This window comes from Symphodus melops, assembly GCF_947650265.1.
Source record: "Symphodus melops genome assembly, chromosome: 19".
NCBI lineage: Eukaryota > Metazoa > Chordata > Actinopteri > Labriformes > Labridae > Symphodus > Symphodus melops.
The window spans coordinates 11,249,024-11,267,285 of record NC_136709.1 but is presented as its reverse complement, the minus strand read 5'-3'; the positions used below and the strand labels follow the sequence as shown (position 1 = coordinate 11,267,285).

The window sequence follows — 18,262 nt, the reverse complement described above, 5'->3', positions numbered from 1 at the left end:
AGCATTGTCAGGGCTGAAGAATGGCAAACTAATGATAAAGGAGCTCTGGCTTCTCTCCTCGTTTGAACAGCTCTTCCTGTGGCCCGAGAGGATTCCAGCACTTCAGAGTCATCGCTCTCCACGGGGAAAGTCAGCAGTGACCTAGACATCAAGGTGGCTGAGAGTCAGCCTTCTGTCTGTGCTCTAATTGAAGATCAGTCAGCATTAAGGGCGGTTAAAACCCAGCCGGAGGTCCAGGCCTCCCAGCACTGCTCCAGCTTCCCTGCGACTTTAGACTGCACACATATTTATCATCAGCATTGCTCTTCGGCTCAAACATCCCTGCCTCTGCATTGCCCGCCACCGCCGCCGCCTCCTCAGCCGCCGTCCTATGCGCAGTCCCTGGCGAAGTCTCAGTTCTGTCTTTCAGAGACTCTCTCCGACCCTCCTGCGTACTCGTCCGCTGTCAGGGTCACACAGCCCCCGCGAGCGGTTTGGACAGCTCTTTCTTCCGGCTCTGACACGGTCGCTGCTGTACAACCGACCCAGGTGCTGCGGAGGATTCAGTCCTTCGCTTCATCAACACCCAGCTCGGGAGCAGCCTCGTCCCTCCCGAGTGCCTCACACATATACGGCCAGAAGCTCTCCAGACCTACCTCTGCAGGACATGGTAAAGAAACTCTCCACTCCATCGTACCTGCAGTTGTTTCTCACATCCACTCCCATGTTCTCACATTGGTTATTCTGTCTATCAGTGATCAAGAGGGGCAGCTCCAGCAAGCTGAAGTCAAACTCAGCTGGGACAATCAAGGAATTAAACTCCCTGTCTGCCCAAGCCCAGTCTAATCAACAGGCCTTCATCTCAGCCCTGCAGAAGCTGGCAAACAAGCAGGTCGCTCGCCACTCGGCCAGCTCCAGCCACATCAACCTGCTGACACAGCATGTGAGTTCAGTATTTTTAACCTGAGACATCAGCCAAGAATGAGAAGGAATGTAGAAATATCAAGCGACTATAAATCACGATGTGTAATGTTTATTGTAAAGAAGAAGAAACTGGCCCCGGTGCAGTAGCCTCTCACTGTGAGGTCTCTTATATTTGTCTTTGTTGATGTGTAAACCTGGCTCTGACCCCATGCTGATTCTCCGCATCTAGCTGCTCATTCATTCATTCAGCAGACCTGCTGGAGCCGGAGGGTCTAGTACCTCGCACCATGCACCTTCCTCCTCCAGCCCTTGGAGGAAAGGGGGGTGGGGTGGGGGGGAATCTGGAAGTGGGAGTTTGTTGCTGGCTGGCCCTAAACAGTGGTGAGCTGCATCAAGCCTCCGCTCTGTGTGAGGTCTCATTATCAGATTCACCATGGGGGAGTGATTTGTGTTGATACTTAAAAAAAAGCAGCCTCTTTTCTTTTGTGGTAATTAATGCTTATAAATACAGGAATGTGGCAAATTGGCACTGAGCGGAGGAGCGGCAGCTTAGTCGGCTCCATCACCAACACCTCCTATGTTCCCCAAAGGTTTGTCATTCCGCCAGGGGAGCCCCGCAAATTTTCCTCCCTCCGTCTCCTCCTCTCTGGGTTTTTTTTTTCTGACGTTTTTTTGTCTGTGTGTGTGTGTGATGGCACCAGACCACACATAGTGCTGATTTTATGGCTCCCTTCTGACTGTACATTATTCTGTCTATCTGAAGGGTGTTCTCTGTATTTCAAATGAGTAGCTGATCCAGGGCTTGGCAGCAGTTTATTTTGAGTAGTTATATAATCCAGTGTTTTTGCACTTATAGGTCCAGGGTACATTTCGGTGTTATTTTTTTTTAAAGGGCTCAGATTGGAAATCATTAAACCACTTGCTGCACTAAATGGAGAACTTTGTAAACATGAACAACACCCTGTTGCACTAAAGCAAGTGACCGCTGAGGTTTCAGTAATGAGGTTCTCTCATGCTAAGCCACATGTATACAAATCGTGAAACTGAGTCAAGCCAGGCATTGCCACCTCTTATAAAATTAATATACTCCTGAGCTTTTATGTGCAGGTAGAAGACATCTGTGAGACTCTACAAGCTCATACATGTGACCTCAGATTATAATACCTTACGGCTATAATATAAATATATTTATCGATAACAATTAAATCTCACCACACCCTCAGTAACATGAGACTTTGTTGAAAAAGCACTTCGATATTAACGCCCTCATGTGTGTTTACCCCAACTTTTAATACAACTACTCAACCTTTTAAAGTAATCTACAGAATGGTCACGTTGTACACAGCTTGGCAGCATTACAACTTTCCCATTGGCCATTAAGTGCACCAGAGGAAATAAAGTAAATAGAATGCCACAGCGACAGAATTAATTCTCCCTTTAGATTTCTCTGCTCATAATTCACAGGGCAGTGCCGTGCAGGACAGGAGGGGCAGTTGCTACAGAAGTCCTGATGTTGCTGTAAACAGTTTTTTTTGAGCTGGCTAGTCATGATAGCTGATCCTGCTCGAGATGGAGAACGGGGAGGGGGCCACCTGGATTTAGTGCTGAGTGGAGACTAGCTTTGCCATGTGCTGTGTGTACATTTCACATAGCCCCCAGACACAGGAGAATGATTGGTGGAAGTAGGGAGGAACAATATATGAGCGCTTATTCATCATACATGTCCACTGCTGTAGACATTCGGACGCCGAGAAGTTTGTTGTTTGATAGAAGTGATTCAGTGTTTGAGTTAAATCGTTTGTTGAAGTGTTCTCCGCCTTCCTCAGCTGACGAACCTGAACCTGGCCAGCAGGATGCTGGGCAGAGAGAGCTTCACACTAAACCCTCGAGTAGGACATGCTACTGCTCCCGCCCATCCACCGGTCAAAGCTGTTCACTCTGGACAGGATCTTTGTGGCAGCGTTAGGTGAGTCTGAAAACAAGACGCATTGTGCAAAACATACAAAGGGAGTTTACATTTTAGTTACATTTGAACTTAAAACATGTTAAGCAGCACTGCACTTACATCAGCTCTTTAAACAGGGTATATTTTTTTTAGTAACATCACTAAAACTAAGAAGTTGAAAGCTCCTTATTAGAACTAGAAAGGTACAGTTAATGACGCATCATCGGCTGCAGGTTTGACTCTCCATGACAGACTTTTGATCACTCCCACGTTCCTCTCCATATTTCCTGTTTCTTATACTTGTCTCTACCTAGTTGGGGCAAAATATCCCATAACAAAATCAAAAATTAATGTTGAATCATAGATGAACTCACCCTTCGTCTTGTGTTTTCTTTAAGAAAAAAACAAAGGAGAAATATTAATGGTATTAGAAAGATCTAACATAAAGCAGGAGCGCCAGCTTTCCTGCTACAAAACACAAAAACAGACTCTCCTGCTGAAGTCTCGCTCTCTTACAGCATGGAGTTTGAGACCAGCTCATGTACAACAACCCAAACAATGAAGTTTGAGGACACAGTTAATTTTCTCTTGAGGAATATGATATCAGTGAGGTGTAAAGAGCTCAGGTCAAACTGCAAGGGAGCTGCCCCTTTTTGTGTCTTTTCTGTGAAATACTAAGAATAGAATATTCATGCATTACGGTAAGTATTATTCACTCAGCCAAACTAATGTCTGGAAGATTTTAAGTGTAATCAACTTTCCACACTTTTAAGATTGTGGGAGCCTGTTTGGTCACACTCAATAGAATGTAAAGGCTTTTTAAATGGTCTTTGACGACTTTTTAGATTGAACATTATTAGTCTTTGGAAAAGAACTCCGGGGTGCCAACACACCTCTGGGCAGACTCGTGGAATATTGTTATAGAAACTGGCATTTTGTTCCCTTTTTCAACTCTGCTCGTTGGAGTTAAGTAAAAGTGGAATTGGCCACAGAGTACGGGGGAGTGTGTGAAGCATGCTGAGGCGGAGGTAAGGGGACCAAGTCAACACCCACAGAACCCCCCCCCCACCTTCTTTTCACCCACTCACCCCTCTCACTTCGCTCTGAAGGGAGAAGGAAGGAAACAGGAGGGCCGAGTGCGATCCCACGGTCATGCTATACGCTTCCACGCCAGGATAATAAATCTATTGGATCCCGAAAGTGTAATTCATTGAAGGATAAGCGTCGACTCCCTTTTTATTTTTGTCTCGATATTTGAGTGACAAAGTCTCAGACAGCTTGGCCTTGATCTTGGCCTCTGTTTTTCCAGTTCAGCTCTTCCTTGTGTATCAAGCTGTCAGGAGAATTCCTGGAATGTCTGGCCTTCTCCATTTTTAAAAAAAAAGTTTTTTTTATTTCCACAATCCAAGAAAAGCGGTTTAATAGAATTTGTGATTTCAAGGAAAGCCTTTTGTAGCTTTAAAATACGATACTGCTTTTAAACATTCGATCTCTATTGTTCCTGATCCTCTATTCCATCTGTGTATTAAGTCTTTCCCTTTCAAAGATTCTCTCGATACACTGCTTTGACACTTCATAAATCAGAAATTAAATGAGTGCAGCTTTCAGCTTTTTACGTTTCTGCTTCATAAATCAACAATGTAGTTACATACAGTAGCAGTGCAGTTATTTTAAAACAGTCCAGAAAATCCATAGCTCCATACATCTTCCCATCAGTCACTGGCTTACCGTACAAAGCAAGCAAAGATTTGGCTTTCACCTCTTATTGGAGGGAAATGTTTTTTAATAAGATATAAGGATAAATTGCCTTGATTTCACCTTGGCGCTGTTTCTTATAACACAGAATTTCCTGAGTCCCCCCCCCCCCCTTCACTCGGGCTCAGGGTTTGTGCCAAACATACTGAAACTGTTAAGCACACTGGCTCTTAAAGCAACCACAGGGGTGAAGTACGATGTATTTCAAAGGGGAGCACAGCTCTTTGAAGTGCCGCTGCCAGGATCTACCAGGTATGCTGCATCAGCACTCTGAGAGCTGCCGCCTCACACCTCTGCATGTCTTCATACAACAACAACTAACTCTGGCCCCTTATCTGGTGTTTGGCCTGGCATTACATTTGTGGTGATGACTATTTAAGCCACTTATTTCAGGATTTAAGCAGTTGCACTAACTCTCTTTAATCTTTATTGTAATTTGGCATTTTAAGAAGTAAATTCTTCTTCTTCTTCTTTTGGCTTATTTCTCTAAGTTTGGAATGATTTGGTTTGCTTGTACAGTTGTGGATTCCAGCTCCAAGTCTGTCTTTTATAAAGCCAGTAGCAGGACATGGCTGCTTCTTTCTGCACCCTTGACATACAAATTGCCTCCCCTATTATCTTCTCTCTCTACGTACAAATGACCGGTAACTATCATCTCTGCGGTTCAACATTCCCTCCAACACATTAAGAGGTACCAGAAGCTCGGCTTGTGCGAGGTATTTTTAGTTCTGTTCAATATTTTGGTACATTGTTGTTTGACTTGGTCGAATTTTAAAAAGGATTTACCATTCCAAAGGATTTTATAACAGCCTATCCGCAGAACCAACAGCTCGGCTAATCAGGAAAACTCTGGTGACAATTTAAAACGTCTTTGATGGTGGAGAAAGTTTTCCACAAAATGTCTTTGATGTGTCTCCTTTGGATTTAAACGAAAAGACAATTTCATTCACATTGATTTGAACCAGATGTGGTTGAATGGATGAAAACCCTTAAGGTAAGAGCCGGTGAGATTCCAGTGAATGGATTGAGGTTATTCAGCAGATACACGCACCTACACAACAGTTCATCCCAGTGTGTGGTATTATTGTATAACGAATGAGTTGCTTAAGCCAGACCTAAGGGTTTTTTTTGTTTTTTCTTTTCAAGTCATTCTTAAGTTTATTTTCAGAAACTTAAATCTTTAAAATTAGTGACTTGTAAGGAAACATCCGTACTGCCATTCAGTAAAAAACAGGGCAAAGAAAGGTAGGTTTCCACATCATTTACTGTTGTTGTTTTGGAATTATCAGAGTTAACTAGTTAATTAGTACAATCTATACATTTTGACACCACTTTACATCATGTAGAAACATCCTCTTAACACACTGTTTTATTAGTTATTGTATTATTACGTTCTAGACCTGCTCTTGTTGTAAAGTCTCTAAGGATAACTTTTCCAATGAATTGGCACTTTACAAGTCGGGTATGGACTGATTGATTAAAAGTTCAGAAGTGTCAATATGTCATATACTTTTCATTCTACATGTAAAGGGTCTTTCCTTCGTGGGAAAGTTAGTTCTGATTGTTTACCCTGCAACAAACCCTGAACTGACCATTTGACATCATACTTTATGTTTTACTCAAAGTTATACCAGTAATTCGGTAAACCTGTTACCTTTAGCATCCCATTTTGCTCAGTGAAGGACTAAAGCAACAGCATCTCTGTCTAGACTTATTCCACAATGAATCCCAAGACTGCTCCTTTTTTCTTATCGTTCTATTGGGCGTCATTAATTGCATTATAACAAGGTAAGCAAACACTGGGCGATGTTTGGAAATACCACCATACTCTTTGGCGAATTGATGTTTACACTGACCAGGCAGGGCTTTGAGAAGCTGTGGCATGATGTCATCGCAAACGGTCCATTTTCCCACATTCACGCTGAGTTAGATTGATGTGGCACATGTGCTTGACTCGCACTGCTGTGTTGTTCTACAGTAAGTCATATCAGCATATTAAAGGATCGGGAGCACAGCGGGAAGAAAGCTGACACCAGCTCGCTGAAGTCCGGCAGGAAGGGAAGTCCCAGATAGTTGGAGCTCCACACATGTGCGCTGTGATGAGAAACTCAGATGTGGAACTGTTCTTTTCTATCCCAACTTTTAACAATTTCTATATGTTACTTTGTAGAACTAAGATCCCTCACTGGTTTTTATATCCATGGTGATCTCTCGTATTATTTGGCGTTATGTTGTGTTGACAGTCGCAGTTTGAAATGATCTGTCCTTGGGGTCCTTCTGCGAAATAAATATTTGTACTCACAAAAAGCATATGTTGTTGACCGGAAAAGTAGTCCATTTAAGGCCGTGTGCTTATAAAAAAGTAGCACTGAAGGTCCCTGCGGTCCAGTTTGCAAACTGCAGCCAAGCTGAAGGAAATGACTGCTGTAAACAAAGAACTAGTTTTTGTTTGTCTCCTGGCGTTTCCAGGATCTCTGGCCTTGCAAGGTTCACAGACAAGTCTTTGTTTCTAGAAGCTGAAAAAAAATGTATTGGCCCCTGGTCACACCAGTTGTTTTTGTGATATACTGTATATGCCATTTTGTGAACTGAGAAATGCATGGGCGGATAGCATGTTCACATGAGCGTAAGATCCCTTGTGCCTTTGTCTGGCCACACAGGATAGGAATCAGTTTTCACTTGAGCGACACAGGATTATTATCCCACAGTGGGCATTGTTGTTCAACATTAATTGAATTCTAATTTTAGAGCTTATCATGGCTTGGTTCTAAAAATAAGGCAGCCATTGTTATTTTAGTCTACAATGTTTCCGTTTACTCCAGACCAAATGAAAAATGTTGTTGCAAGTAATGGAGAAGGAATTTCCATGATCTCTTTTGTCCTCACAATCCCCAAGGATTCCCATTACTTCAGCTTGTTTGTCTTTTTTTTTTATTTTTTTTTATACGTTTATTTTCATATTTTCCTTGCAATTATCAATCTAGGGCTTTCGAAGGCATTATTTTTGGATGAGGTGGTCGATATAAAGCACCGCACCAGACTCCACATAGGCTTAGTTTCAGCGTGTTTGAGGGGGAAGCTGGTCACTTCACTGCTTCAGCAGAGGCCGAAAAGAAAAAGAAAAAAAAAAGAAGAAGTTGAAACAGGCTTAGTTCTAATGACAGATAATCCAGTTACAAACTCGTGGAGCTCGTCAAAAGGTTTGCTTTCCAGGTTGTGGCTTTGTGATGTGAATGGAACATGAAGCTCGGGGAGCACTGAGGCAAAAAGGAAAGGTTTAAGCTCAGCTGATGTAAGCCATTGGGCTTCCCCTTTCGCTTTGACTCTGATTTGCACACTTTGACTTGAAGCTTCAGTAGCCACCAACCGGGATGCTGTGAGCTGTCCTGTCTTTTCTCGTCATGTGGTGGTGGTGGTGGGGGGGGGGGGGGGGGGTGTTGATTACCACATCATAGACTCGGCTGGACGGTAGACGGTAGAATAACTGAGAAAGAATATTGTGCTATCATGGCTGGCTAAAGCTTCATATTGAACAGAAATAAATAAAAGTGGTATCAAAACATTCATCAAACTCTCCTTGAGACAGAAAATAAGAATTTTCCCCAATATAACCAGAATTCCTTAAAAATATATATTGACGGTATTTCTATGATAGTGCAACAGTTGTGCTTACTATGAAACTGAGATACAGAAGCTGTCTGTGTTTTGTAATTCTCTGTAATTGTTCACTGACCTCTCTTCGTTTCTGCTCTCCTAGCCACAGGCCAGTGAAGGATCAAGAGAGTCTTTGGGATGTCCAGAAGCAGAATGCCTACAGCTTGGTGACCGGGGTGAACCCTCAGCAGCACTACCAGCCCACACAAGGAAGCTACCAGCTTCAGTTCGCCATCCAGAAACTACAACAGCAAAGACTTCAGTCTCAACAATTTCAGGACCAAAGCCATTGCAGACACCAGGTATAGCACAGATGTTGTATGCCTCCACCCTTATGAATTCACAACTCAGGATTAGTTTGATTATTATTATTATTAAAGGGGGACACTTTGTCCATAGAGCGCTGTTAGCTCTATAAAAGGCACATTTATTTGTTCCTTCTCATTATTGCCTTGGCTGTTAAAAGCTGTGAGTCTCAACAGAATCATCTTTCTGGGATTTGTATTTCATACTATTTAAATTCCTGCTCAAACCTGTTCAATTTAGCTGTAGTAAAAAGGTTAGGAGAAATGGGTTATGGAGCATCTTTTGTTTGATGTATTTTCCTTTTGAGTATGTCTGAGAATTATTGAGCCATTACGCAAGAAAACCCTAATATTTGTGTCTGTACAAAATATTCCCTTACTTAAGCACAGTGCCATCCAAAATAGTCCAAAATACACCCATGTCAAGGGGAAAGCTTTTATGTTAGCATTTATACAGCTATTTTGGGAATATCTTTCCAAACCATTTAACACAATGGTGTACAGTGGGAATATCCTCAACAGGAGCTAATTCCTGACTTCTCACTGATTATATTGTTTGGTTGAGAGACTTGATGAGGCTTAGGTTGAAAGTTGAATCATAATGGAATTCTGCCAAAAAGGACATAAGAGAGGCCTTGGTACAAAAGTATATGACAGGTTTGAAGTCTTCCCATTATTGTTCATATCAGATTTGGGCTCCATTTGTGTTCCCAATTAAACAAAAATACACATTTTTGGATGTGATTTTCTCGGGAGAAGTAATGTAGCGACTAAAAAACTTTTAGTCATGCCTAACTAGCCATAACAGATGGGGGGTGGGTAGTTTTTAGACAGGACAGCTTGATACAGACTGAGACATGTGATTCACCACACAGCATCAGGACCAGGAGTCAAACCTGCAGCCAGTGTGACAAGGATGGTTGTCTGTTATGCACCGGTCACTTACTGTACTGAGTGATGTGAGAGTGATCCTGTGTCTTGCCCTTGTTTCATACTTCCTTTTACCTTGCTCTGTAGTCTAGACAATTTACCTAACATATCCCATCATACCCCCAGCCTCCCAGGCCAGGAAAGTCTAGTACAATTGGAAAAGTTTTTGTGGAGCTGAGAACTTAATGGACCTTGATAAAAGAGTCACTCCACTGTCCAACCCTTACAAACGGAGTTTATCAGAAGCGTCTCACCGTCAGAAAAAGACATCCCTCCCTATAATTATCTTTACCTCCGATACGACAGTCCTTTGGAAGTTCTCTCAAACAAACTCTCTCTGAAGCACATTGACTTGTTCATGAGTTAGTAACCTGACCTGACTTTTCTATGATGTATGAGAGGTGGGATTTGTGCTTTAAAAATACCTGATCTCAAACAGCTTTCCTGTCTTCATGGGAAAATGAATAAATCATATAAGATTTAACCAAAGTCACAAAAGGAAGTGCTTTAGTTAATATGAGTGCTCATATAAAAACATGTGTAAGACAGTGTGTTCTTCTATGAGAGAGAGAAAGAGACAGGGGGCTGTTAAAGCCTGCAGTCCACTCCACGCTCAGTTACTGGGTGCAGACTCCCCGGCTCCTCTAAAGGCTTGGCCTTAGGCCACCTGGCATCCAAAGAAAGGTGCCCTTCCTGGCCCCGCTCAAACTGAATTGTGGCCATAGACCCTGCAACCTGGAAACTCAACTTCTCATTTGTCAACACACAAATTACATCAGATATTCCCTGTCACAATGCCGGCCCTTTGAACAGCAACATTGTGAAGCTGGAAAAGCGCTAGCTTGTTAGATAGCCGTATAAAGCTGCGGAGAAAATAGCATAGGCTCGAGATGTGGAAAGAATGTATAAAAATCATTCCTCAGCACTGAGAGGAGAGAGTGAAATGTGGCTCTTAAATATTATGTCAGAAAGAAAGCAGCATTTTTAACCTTCCCAAGCCTTTGAAGAGATCTTGTAAAAACAAATAAATAATCTGAAGAATTTCTTCCTCAGTGCAGCCAACTGCAAGAAAAAAATGTTGAGCTTGTTTTGATACTGGTTGGCATTTCATTTATATCTGCTTTAATTCATGTCAAGCACTTTGCTATTTCACCTTAATGGCCAGAGGCTACATATTTTCCACATGACAAACCCATTGCAGAAGCGATTGCACTTCCTTATTCCTCTTTTGGTATTGTGTTTTTTATTTTGTCCTAAATAGTAGAGCTCTGTTTAATACCTCGAAATCCACTCATTAGACAAGGACAACAATGTTTTACATCCTCTTCATAAAGCTCTCGGTATATTACTATAGAGTAAGTTATATCAACTTGATTGCCTAATTCTTACTGTATATAGCTTTACTCTTCTTCTATCTTACACAGATTTTTAGCGAAAGTTTGCTCGTCATTTGTCATATGTAAATAGTAAATGATCCTCGGATTGATCCTTGTGGAATGCCACAAGGTTTAGAGTCATTCTTAAGTGTGGTGTATTGTTGATTGACCATGGGTATTAAAAAATCAGCTTGTATAAACATGTATGTTCTTGGATTTGAAATGTGTGTTTACTGATGATCATTGAGAGAGTAGCTGTTGTAGGTAGCTGCTTTTGTTGAACAAACAGCCGAACTTGTGCATAAAGATTTCAACGCTATCATAGTTATCATTGTAACTTACTTAAAAGTATAGTATGTAGAATTGCATGCTCATGTTTACATTAAGATATCTTGATATACTAAACCCATGTTATATACAGTATGTATTTTTTAGTTGAGTACTTACATTACCTTATTTTACATACTGTACGGTTAAGTGTCATAAGTAGTTTGATTTTCTCAATAATATTGAACTTAAATAACAACTGTTCTTCTTTTAAGGCTCCATATTCAGACCAGACTCCACACTCCCAGGCTCCCACAAACTCATCCAGCTGCCCCCCTCCTGGCTGTCATTTTCAGCCCAGTCACAGTCATGGTCACAGCCATATCCAAACCTGTGGAAGTCCTGTTCACACTCCAAAGCCACCCAGCAGTGCCAGAGAAGGACCCACCAGGAAAACAGCAACCAAGCGCCTCATCAAGTAAGCCTAACCCTAAAACTGAGTGGATTTACTTCTCATTTAGATCCTTCCGGCTTTGGATGCATCATGTTTTAATTATAGCTAAGAGTTTAATAAAGGTGCCATTTCATTTGTGCAACATTCACATTTCAGGCGGGGGTGCGGTGGGTGGGTTGCATTGTTTAGCTTCTACTTATAGATCGAGACAAAAGTAGATGGGATCAGGGAGTTCAAGCAGATACAGCCAAAGCCAAATGAGAATTAGAATATGAGTGTAGTGAAGTGCTCACAATCTTTTGGCCTGGGGGTGTATCTGCCTGTAAACAGCCTCATCACAGGCCCGATTTCTGCCTGAACCATAAACATAAAATTGGTTCAGTGAAAGGGCTCCGGCTCTAAGCGTCGTTTAGATCCTGTTTGGTTTGGAGATAAGCTGAAGAGCACAGAGAAGAAAATAAAAGGAAAGGAATGAAACAGTTCTAAACTGCGAGCTATTTCCCTCAATTACTTTATGCGCCTTGTTACTCCAGCATCTGGCGATATTACACAATAACAGTAAGTCTTTGTGACTAGAGCTGATTGTTTTTTTTAAGCACAGTTGCAGTTGTGAAAGCCTCTTTGACATGATCTAAATCATTAAAGGAAGGGCACTGGACTATTTAACATTTTTTTCTATATCATCAATTTATTTCGCTTATTAATTCTTCCAACTTTGTAGGCCTTCTATCAGTTAACTGACATGCTCAAGGCTTTCATCACACAAGACCGGACAAACTGTACCTGGCAAAAAAAAAAAAAAAAAAAAAAAAAGGAAGAAGTTGAGAGTGCAGGAGGGGCAGCTGCCATGTTGTTGAATAGGTTAGGGCAGCCGGGTAGGTGCTGTGTTTGCTCCTGTGTGTGTGTGTGTGTGTCTTCCTGGCGGAGGCTGTGTTTACCCTCTGCATGTGGAATTCCAGAGCCCCCTCACACTCTCCTATGTCCTGCATTTTTGTGGTCGACCAGTGTGACAGGGGAGAGTGTGGGAAAAACGGAAGCTTCAGGACCAAAAATGCACCGATGGAAACAATGAAAAGAAAGAATAAAGAGAAAGGGGAAAAGAAAAATAATTGAAAAAAGTCTGTCCAGGAGAGAGAAAAAAAAAGATGATTGTTTGCAGAGAATGGTGGGATAATAAGTTGCTTCCCGTTATTTCCAGTAGTCTTTTTAGGGGCAACTCAATCCCTTAGTTATTTAGTTCACATCTGAAATACATCTCATTATCAGCCTGAGCTTTTCCTTCTTTTAATGGATTCAATGAGATGGCTGAACTTAAACTGTTTAAGGTTGTCTCGTCTTCCAGACGTCTTCCTCTAGCCAGCTGTTTAACTATAAAACAAACTAGCGCTGGCTTCTCCTCCTAGTAGAACACTACTGATGATCACAGACAGCATTTTATCATAATGACGTGCGGTTTATCGACCCTGTTTAGTAGAGGAAATGGAGTGAGGATTTCTGTTGATTCAGGCAAATGATTTCCTCTCTTTGCAGTCCTGAACTCCTGGAAGAGCGCTGCAGTCAACTTCTTCCTTCAACTGCTGACTTGTGTCCATTTATCGGACTGAGTTTGCTCCACTTTTAACTGAAGCTTAAAGATATATGTCCCTTTGGACTTTACACGGTTACAATCCAGTGGACACGCTCGCAGGATCATTCATAATAATTTATTTCACTTTACTCATGTATTTATTGTTTACAAGTGCAGGGAGAAAAGAGCCAATGCAAGCACCATCAGTGGCCTAATGTAGAGGTTTAAAGCAGTTCTGTGACATTCTTGCAGCATTATAACACTAAACTATATGTGAGTTTTAAAATAGTGATCAGCATTTCCAAACTATCTTGTCCTTGAGTCAATTGTTGATAAAAAACTTTTGAAGCATTTATTTACACATTACGTAATCCATTGCAGTTAAGTTTCAGGCCTAAGCACATTACTATTTCCTATTTCTTTTTTTAATGCCATTTTATTTACATTTTCCCAAAAATAATTTCCTGGGGCGATGGTGGTGCAGCGGCAGAGCGCGTGCACCCATGTATCGAGGCTAGCGTCCTCACGCGGGCGGCCCAGGCTCGCGTCCGGCCGGTGGCTCCCCTCCCGCTTGTCTCTCCCAACTCTCCCTCCCTGATTTCCGTCCCTGTCCACTTTCCTCCCTCCATAATAAAGGCACAATGCCATAAATAAATCTTAAGAAGAAACAACAAAAAAAGTAAATTCCGAGGCTGTTTTCCCCTCTGTTTTGGTCTCTGGTGATGTTATATACAGTAGGGCGTTCTTTACTATAAAACTTTTTGATGCACTTTATCTCTCTGTGCTGAGATTTATCACCGGAGATAAATGGGACTCAACGTTATGTTACGTACAAAAAAAAAACTGGCCTGTCTGCTCCTGCAAGAGATCATCTGAGCTGACAACATTCATAACATTGATACGATTCAAACTTTTTCGTGCCACGTTTTTATTTTTTCAATTGTATTTTATCCAGTTTTGTCTGCGCCTTGGTATTATTGTTAATGAAGGTTCTCCTCGATGGGTTTTCCGAGGATCTGTATAAATAAATGATGACGAGGATTTTTAAGTTCATCTTACATTCAAAACATTTGATTTGGACCAAATGTTCTTTATGTTGGTATCTAGTCAGCAGGGCGGGGCTCTCTGGTCAATCACCACACCACAGCTTCCAACTGAAGGGGCTGCAACATCTCAAGTGGTATGACTTCAATGACGGCTTTGAAAGGACCAATTTGTTACACAAATAAATGAGCCTGTTTGGTGTTTTGTTTGCAAGGTTTGGCTAGACATAGCTGTAACTACGGAAACGCGGGCTGTCGTGTGGCATTACTAATAGGGTGACAATTACAGCAGCACCATTAATGTCAGGCCCGCCACTGCTTTCGCTCACTATTAATCAGCCACAACAGTAGTTATTTTCACAGGATACTGTATATACTCAGAAGCTGCCAGAAGTGTGTTTATGGTTAAACTTAGACCCCTTTGGCAAGTCTGAATAACATAACATTAGGACTTATTAGCTACCTGAAAGCACACACACAAAAAAATCAGCTTTGTTTACATAAGGACTTCAACTCTCTTTGAAAAGTGTGACATTCACATCTTCAGGCAACTAAGGATCATTCTGAGGTTATACAAGAACAGATTTAGTTTTTTTTTTTTTCAGCTACAGTGTTTGACTGCTCTCTGCTTCTTCAAGTGACAGAGTGAGAGACTGTTGACACAGACAGTGATGTGACGAACCCAGAGGTCAAGTGTTTTATCCCCCCCCCTTTCAATACGAAAGGGGTCACTTCCTGTCGAGGTATGCCACGCTTAAAGTGGGCCAGCTCTATTTGTGGTTGTGCAATGCTATGAAAGAACAACTGTGCAGCCCCTTACAAGGAGGCAGTGTGTACCCTCATTACCTTGTTAATGCTCCTTTGGCGAGCTGCTGTTATGAGGCGAGAGGTTAATGCCAGCTAAGCTTTATTTATTGTTCCCCCTAAAAAAATGCTTAACAGATTTAATGTATAAAGTTACAGACGTGTCTGTGCGCGTGCTGTACGCCTCACTAGCTCTAATAATGGTTTACTCTGTGAAAACACTGTATTCGCTGTGTGATTATGTGAAAAGGGCTGTGTAAGTCCTCGACTATGAGCTCAAGACTTCTGTTGAAAGCCTGTGGGCTAAAACGTACAAGGTATATTCTACTGTTCTGACTATTCACCCTGTAAGAAACAGTATGTTTATGTTTTTTCCCGTTTTTATCTGTAGCGATTGCCCCCAGGTCCAAATAGTCAATAATCACCAGAGTAATCTGTCGTATGAGAAAATCTCATCACCCAGGACAAGGAGCAAGAATTTGCCCCCTGCTTGTCACAATAGCTCATGAGAGGCACTCGGTAAACACTTAACCCCCACTAGCCTCCGCTGACTAGAGGCTATTTGAAATCGGCTCCACTTTCCTCCTGTCAGAAGATGACTCATCAGACACCATGCTCCATGAATGAACTGAAAACAAAGCCAAGCTATCGAAGCAGTTTGTTTTAAGTATTCACCTCTAACTAGAACAATGCACTGAGAAAAATCCATCGAGTCACTTTACAGGTACAGTTTGTCACTCTATCAGCCCCTTTGGAAGCGTTTTATTCGGTCTAAATCAACATTCTTGATTTAACAGGCAGACGTCGGCGGAGAGTTCAGCGAGTGGAAGTGTGTCCAGCAACCAGCATGCAGTCTACGACGCTATCTGTGGTAAAACAGGTGGGTATGCTGCAGTTCTAACCACACTTGGTACCACACTGTAACTTGGCCTGATTGTCCTACGATGCTCAAAGGAGGGGGAGAGATTATGGCGGCTGTATGCTAGTGTCGGTGATTACAGCTGGGCATCGTGGACATTCCCCATGGGCGACTGATAAACACCACGAGATATTTTTAGCCTGCTCGTGATGTTCGGTGGTGTGTGCAAATGTATTTGCACACAATTTACTTAAATGCACGAGTACAACTTTTAATCACCGCACATTTCGAAGAGTGCAAGTGAAGTTTAATTGGTCATAATAAAGCATTTAGTTGTGTTATGACCCTCATTATTATTTATGGGGAAGTTGTGTTGAAGCAGTCAGATTTAAATAGACATTAACAAGCTGTCAAGTGCAGTCAGTGCTCCACAATCACATCGGATGTACTTGTCCAAGAGAGAAGGTCAGATTACAGCTGCAGGACAAAGAGGCGTTGCATTAAGACAGTTCTGGTAATGTTTTGTTTGTAAGAAGATCAGGTGGTGGAAAACATTTCAGGGGATTTCCATGTACAGGTCAATCCTATGCAGTCCTAATCCCTGTGAAGTGTTGGCAAGTTGCATCCAAAACAATAACAAGAGGAGAACTCGAATGTAACTCTCTCCGTGCTAGGTCTATTATGGGTTATGCTCCGTAGTTGTGGATACATGTGCTCACGTGCACCCTGTCATCCTGCCCTATTTCCACAACTGTTTCCATTCTGAGCAAAGTGTTGAGCTTATTGCAGTAACAGTGATATTAAGCAGTGTGATGCACACATCTGTTTGTCTGATCAAGGGGCCTTTTTCCATGGGCCGACCATACATTAGCATTAGCAGATCATACCATTCATCAAATCACATGAGTGTCACAGAGATCAGCTTGTCGGAAAAACACGGTAGCTGGGCAACACCCAGTCTCCCCCCCCCCCAAAAATAAAATAAAAAAATTGGTGGGAAGAATGAAGAGAAATGTTCTGGCCACAGATACACACTCAAACTCGGCAGGCTGGCTTAGGTTAACAAACATCTTATAAACTCATCAATTACTGTAACTAGATCTGTTGGTTGAAGCTTCTGAATTTCATGAATGCATTTTTTCCAATATTCAGAGTGCAAAGGGTGGGGGAGATGTATCACTCTTGACTCTCTGAAGCAAAGAAAAAAAAAAAAAATCCCAGTACCAACACCAGTAAGTAAGGCAGGTTAAGCCATGAACGGGACTGGGAGCTGAACAGAGATTCAGTGTGGCGTTTTGCATGAGGGAGGAGGGTGTTATTAGAAGGGGCACAGCCTTTGTGGAGCTTAAGAGTGCGTCAGGTCTTTCTGCCTGCCCAGTGTACCTTTTGTAGCAAGATGACTGAGCTCGCCTGATCGACTGTGACAGGGAGATAGAGCGGGTCCAAATGGAGAGCATTCTCTATGATCAGCTGTCAACCACCATTAATCACGATCTCCCTTTATCTCTCTCTCTCTCTCTCTCTCTCTCTCTCTCTCTCTCTCTCTCTCGTGCACCCGTTTAACCTCTTCCTCTCTTTGCTCTCACAACTCCCCCATCCTCCTCTGAAAACGTTTTTCTGCTCTCTCACTCCTTTCCCCCTCTTTTCCTTCCCCTCTCCTTCTCTTGAACTCGTTTTTTTTTTTTTTAAACAAGACGAGGGGGAACGCTATGATGCGAGCCGATCAGAGTTTACAAACCCAGATTATATCAGCCACATGTGTTTTACAATGCTTCCCTTGAAGCGTTCTCCTAGTTCTGAGGGCTCCACAGCTAAACGGCGACTGTGATGAGATTTATTACCTTCTTTTCAAGTTTTTTTTTTTTTTTGTACTTGTGCCCTTTTATAATGCGAGTTTTATTACCGTAAATTCCGTACTATTGAGCGCACCTGGATATAAGCCGCACCGGCTAAAAATAAGTAAATAAATGTATTTGTACATATATAAGCCGCACTTGATTATAAGCCGCAGGTGTCCACGCTATAACAAGAGCTATTTACACAGACGTAGGCTACCGGTAACATCCGCAAATACTGTAGCGTCCGTACGGACGTTAAAGGACGACGAGAGCGTTCAAATAATAACTTTTAATAATCCGATCACTGTCGGCCGTGACCACGCCGTTTACAGCGGAGAACAAAACCATAACTTGCCGTAACAATCCAACTCTCTCCCCCAGCGTTCTCTCATACAGCCACTCAACACGTTCTCGCTGGTGCATTCACTGACTCTCCACATAATCGGAATTATGAACACATTATCAACTACTGACTTTACAACATGAACCGTTACAATACGAAGCCTAGCCGACGGTGTCTGTAACACGGCTGATGAAAAAGATGACCGTAATATATTTCACA

General features: G+C 42.2%; 1 protein-coding gene across 4 annotated transcripts in view; it reads left to right on the top strand.

The window, feature by feature from the left end:
• ttll5 (tubulin tyrosine ligase-like family, member 5) overlaps positions 1 to 18,262 on the top strand; it is a 43,987-nt gene that overhangs the window by 22,938 nt on the left and 2,787 nt on the right. For all 4 annotated transcript variants that reach the window (XM_079370365.1, XM_079370366.1, XM_079370364.1 and 1 more), the window contains 6 exons: positions 71 to 649; positions 735 to 922; positions 2,730 to 2,869; positions 8,361 to 8,559; positions 11,411 to 11,613; positions 15,801 to 15,883. In XM_079370365.1, coding sequence (XP_079226491.1) covers positions 71 to 649; positions 735 to 922; positions 2,730 to 2,869; positions 8,361 to 8,559; positions 11,411 to 11,613; positions 15,801 to 15,883 — 1,392 coding nt within the window. The remainder of the gene's footprint in view (positions 1 to 70; positions 650 to 734; positions 923 to 2,729; positions 2,870 to 8,360; positions 8,560 to 11,410; positions 11,614 to 15,800; positions 15,884 to 18,262) is intronic.